The sequence below is a fragment of the Sinocyclocheilus rhinocerous genome, unplaced genomic scaffold (genome assembly GCF_001515625.1).
Source record: "Sinocyclocheilus rhinocerous isolate Xijiao unplaced genomic scaffold, SAMN03320098_v1.1 scaffold196, whole genome shotgun sequence".
NCBI lineage: Eukaryota > Metazoa > Chordata > Actinopteri > Cypriniformes > Cyprinidae > Sinocyclocheilus > Sinocyclocheilus rhinocerous.
The window spans coordinates 1,026,361-1,030,820 of NW_015633546.1; the positions used below are offsets into that span (position 1 = coordinate 1,026,361).

General features: G+C 41.0%; 1 protein-coding gene across 1 annotated transcript in view; it reads left to right on the forward strand.

The window, feature by feature from the left end:
• The window catches only part of osbp2b (oxysterol binding protein 2b), a 74,160-nt gene that overhangs the window by 2,337 nt on the left and 67,363 nt on the right, over positions 1–4,460 (forward strand). Inside the window, exon 2 of the mRNA XM_016558090.1 lies at positions 2,390–2,838. Coding sequence (XP_016413576.1) covers positions 2,540–2,838 — 299 coding nt within the window. The 5' untranslated portion in view covers positions 2,390–2,539. The remainder of the gene's footprint in view (positions 1–2,389; positions 2,839–4,460) is intronic.

Here is a 4,460-nt window from a genome sequence, read left to right on the forward strand (position 1 = left end):
ATTTTCCTCATGAATTTATAACACACATAAAACTGCACAGGCAGCATGTAGTTTAGCATGTAGCGTTTTCGCTCATAACTTCATGAAACATGCATATATCATAGAAAACGACACGTCACTATTTGCAGAAAATTCTCCCGATTACAAAGTGCCCAAACTCACCATAATCCATCGTTTAGATCTAAAGACATATGTGTTATAGCTCTCATAAAGCTATAAAACAGAGAAAAGAATTAGGTCATGCTAAGCAAAAAATCAGAGGTTGCAGTCCTGTGCCGTTTTAGCTCGTAACTTCACCAAACATGCATAGATCTTGAAAAACCGCACAGCATTATTTTCAGAAAATTCTCCCGATTATTCACGATTACCCCAAATTTACCATAATCCGTCAATCAGATCGAAATATTTCGTTCATAGAGCTGTAACACATGAAAGCAGACAGGCGCACTGAGGCGCTGCAAAAAGACAGCTCTATGCTTCACGTTGCGTTTTCATTCATAACTTCACGAAACATGCATAGATCATGAAAAACCGCACGTCATTATTTTCAGAAAATTCTCCCGATTAAAATGAGCCCAGAGTTACCATAATCTGTCGATGAGATCCAAAGATATTGCTCATATTGCTATAACAAATAAAACCAAAGGGCGCACTTCAGGTGCAGCAGGACAAATAACTACTTTCAATTTGCGCTTTTATTCGTAACTTTATGAAACATGCACTAGATCATGGAAATGCAATATTCTCATGGTTTCTTACGCTTATCATTTCATGAAACATGCTCCGATTGTGGGAAATGGCATATCATTATTTACAGGCAGCAGATTCTCACGATTGAAATTAGTCCAAAATCAAAACAATCCATTGTGTCTTTCGTGTGTAAATAATACCTAAACCCATGAATTGAAGAAATCAGTTGGAGAGCTCTGTTGAACACTTGGCAAGCAGAATGTAAAACCTGTAATGTTTCTGTCTATTTTATCTTTTATATAACCCTTTTTTAAAATAATTAAGTATCATTTCAAAGCTTAGAAATTCAGCTTTCGAATGCATCCAACCATTTTGATCAACTCCTAACCAGTGCTGCCTAGTTCCTCTAAACCGGAGTGTACCGCCGACGGGCGCCCCCTAGCGAAGAAAAAAATAAGCATATTTTTCCAAATATCTGCCTTAACACAAAATAGGTCTCATTTGAAAGCTTGGAGTCTGACCTTTACAATGCATGTGGCCACTTTGATTAACTCCTAGGTAGTGCTGAGTTATTTGCGGATAAATAGAAAAAAATGTTTTCATAATTTATGAAAAATGTTTTTGTTCTATGTTCTATGTTCTATGTCAGAAACATCATACAGCTCAGATAGTCATGTGTCATATGTCATTTGAAAAGTCTCATCGAGTAGAATAAAACAAGTGTAATTGGTTGGGGCTTTGTCTAAACTTGAGTGAGGCATTCGAAAGACAACTTAGTCCAATAATCAGGCGCTTTTTGACAGGCTCTCAGTGTGAGCGCTGCATGCAGAACAGAACGTGAATTAAATGTTTAACCGGTATTCCTTTAAAGCAGATGGAAATAGTCTAGTTTTGTGATTGCGCACGAGTTCAGTGTCCCGTGAGAGTAACTCTACCGCTGAGCTAACACTAGAATGTGCGCTGTAGCACGATATAACAATATTTCTTTCAAAAGCAGATCGTGGAGACATTTTAATCGTCCACGATCAAAAATCGTCATATCGCACACCCCTAACTACCGGTTGGGAAACACTGGTCTAGACTAGTAGCAAAGAGTATACTTGCTAGTAGTAGTTATTATAGTGTTAGGGGAGGGGCCATGCTCAGTGGCTCCAGTGCGTCATCGAGACATGTCAGGCCCGCCCAAAAAACCTTAACACAAAAATGGTAAAACAAAACAAAACAACAACAACTCCACAATTCAGTACTACACAATTCAGTCTTTGTAAACAATACAGTTTTAACATTTATAATGTGTTTAGAAACAATTATCTGAATTGCCTTTACATGTACGGTTTCATAGAATATCTTCCCTGACAAGAATTTACCAGAAGAAATGGTCTGAAACGCAAGTTACTCACTATAAACTATTAACAGTGGAGTTAATTATAGTCCAACAGCACGTGATATTGATTAAATGTAAATTTACATAACATTAATACATCAAATAAATACTAGAATTGTCTATAACATTATAGAAGTGTCTATAATAGTAAGCATTTTAAATACTCTTTATTGTCGAGCCCATGTTTTGTATTACTCAGTACTTATTGGTATGTTTGTAATTCACGTGAATAATGTAGAGTAAAATGTGAGCGACTGGATGACAAACTATGAGCGTATGTAGTGCGCGGATGATTTCGCTCTCCTCTCGCGACAGTGGTCGTCGCTCCTGCTCTCTAACTCGCTGCTTTTCATGTCTCTGTCATCGGGGAGAAAAAGGGGGGAGTGCGCTGTTTCTCTCTCCCTGCCCCAGACCCTCCTCCTCATCTGGTAGCCCGTCCATCTCAGAGCATCGGCGGTGAGTTTTATGGGGAGAGTGGCCGCTCCCTGCAACGGCCCCGGCAGGATCGTGTCCTTTCTCACCGCAGTTCCGTGCTTATCCTGCAAACAGCAGCGGCGGCGGCGGCATCATCAGTCTGCGGCAGTGGACCGGGGCAGGAGGAGCATGAGCGAGCAGGGCAAGAGTGCCGCGTCCACGCCAGCGAGCGGGACACCAGCCCCGGGCTCGGACACATACAAAGGCTGGCTCTTTAAATGGACTAACTACATCAAAGGTTACCAGCGCAGATGGTTCGTGCTCAGCAACGGGCTGCTGTCCTATTACAGGTAAATAATGCGTCTTCCATATGCACATGTGTTGATGTCATTCATTTAGAATGCAATATATGCATATTTTTAGGCTACACTGGGCTATGTTAGTATGCTGTTGTGTGGCCGACCAGTGTAGGTGTCATGTCAAAGCAGGTCATGAGTGCTGTCAAAACCACATGCGGACGCTCATTGCACTTCATGAGCGCGTCTCTAGTGTGAACAGATGCTAGTCCGCCTCTAAAAACTATCGCCCCACTTTACCACCGTGTGTTTCTTTTTAACCCAGGTCCTTAAATGTCATTACGAGCGGATAAAAGCCTGTCTCTTATTAAACGACAACAGTACGCATTAGCGCGTCAGCTAGTGCTTATGCTAACGTCAACTGATATTCTCGTATAGCGATGCTGTGTGACGCTTTGTGAGAGTCGTTGCACTTTAATATCTGACAACCTACTTTTGCGTGTGTATGTGGGCGTGTCTTACAACTTTAGGTTTGATCATATATATGGCTTGATTTTATGGTGAACTTGGTCAACAGTCATTTATTCAGGTCCATATTCAGCCTCTGGCCAGCTACAGATGTGTTAGCCAGCGTTAGCTTTAGCCAGCGTACACGCAACGATCTAAAACATCCCTTACAAACATTTACCATGGTAACCAGCTTCCCTTAAAACATAATATGGAAAAGAAATATTTTTAAAGCCAAGTTTTCGCATATTAATTGATATTAATAGTTAATTTATATATGTTTTTGTGATCCACGAAAAAAATACTCTTTCTTTCTATATATGTATGTGGCTTTATCTGTATACATATGTGTGTTTGGGACAGACCTAGATGCGGTAATGCAACACACACACACATCACATAGCATAACTACACTCAGATTATTTTTTTTGTTTGTTTTGTGACAGCATCTTGAATGACAGGGGCTGAGATATCTGATGTGAAGCTTATGTATGCAGTAATACAGTATCTTTTTAAAATTTAAACCACCTTCACGTGTCACCTGTGAGCTCGGCCAGTAACACCTGTTGTTCAAGAGGCCCTTGAGCCAGCAATGGTAATCATGTTTCATTTCTCCCCTTGTGTCAGGAAGACAGGTGGATCACATGAGGTAACTGTCACAAAAAAATCCTAATTACTGCTGTCTTTTAATTGCTTAATTACCGCATCTAGGTCTGTCCCATAAAGCCCAAAACACACTGCACGATTTTAGCAGTCCTATAATATCACTGCATGTCACACTGTGCAACATGGATCTAATAAACTTGGGTAGGACTTGCGTGTAGACCGTACGATGATGACACCTGTTGACTCATACGCTACGATGCACGTTCCTATAGAAGAATAGAACATCATCAGCATGCGCTAGTGGTAAACAAAAAGAGCATGATAAATGCGGAAGCGGCGAAAGAGGAGGGGATAAGAGCTAGAGGTATGCAGTTTTATGTTTTAGCGCCATGTCGCATTTTTATTGGTTGGTCAGTAAACGTGGATCGTAACAGCAAACACACGGTGCGATGATCATGCTGTATCGTAGGCTATCTTTGGTCGCAAGACCGTGACTACGGCCGTCTTTGGACCTCTCACTGTACGACACAGGACCACCGATTAGGAGCCACGATCACAGAAAT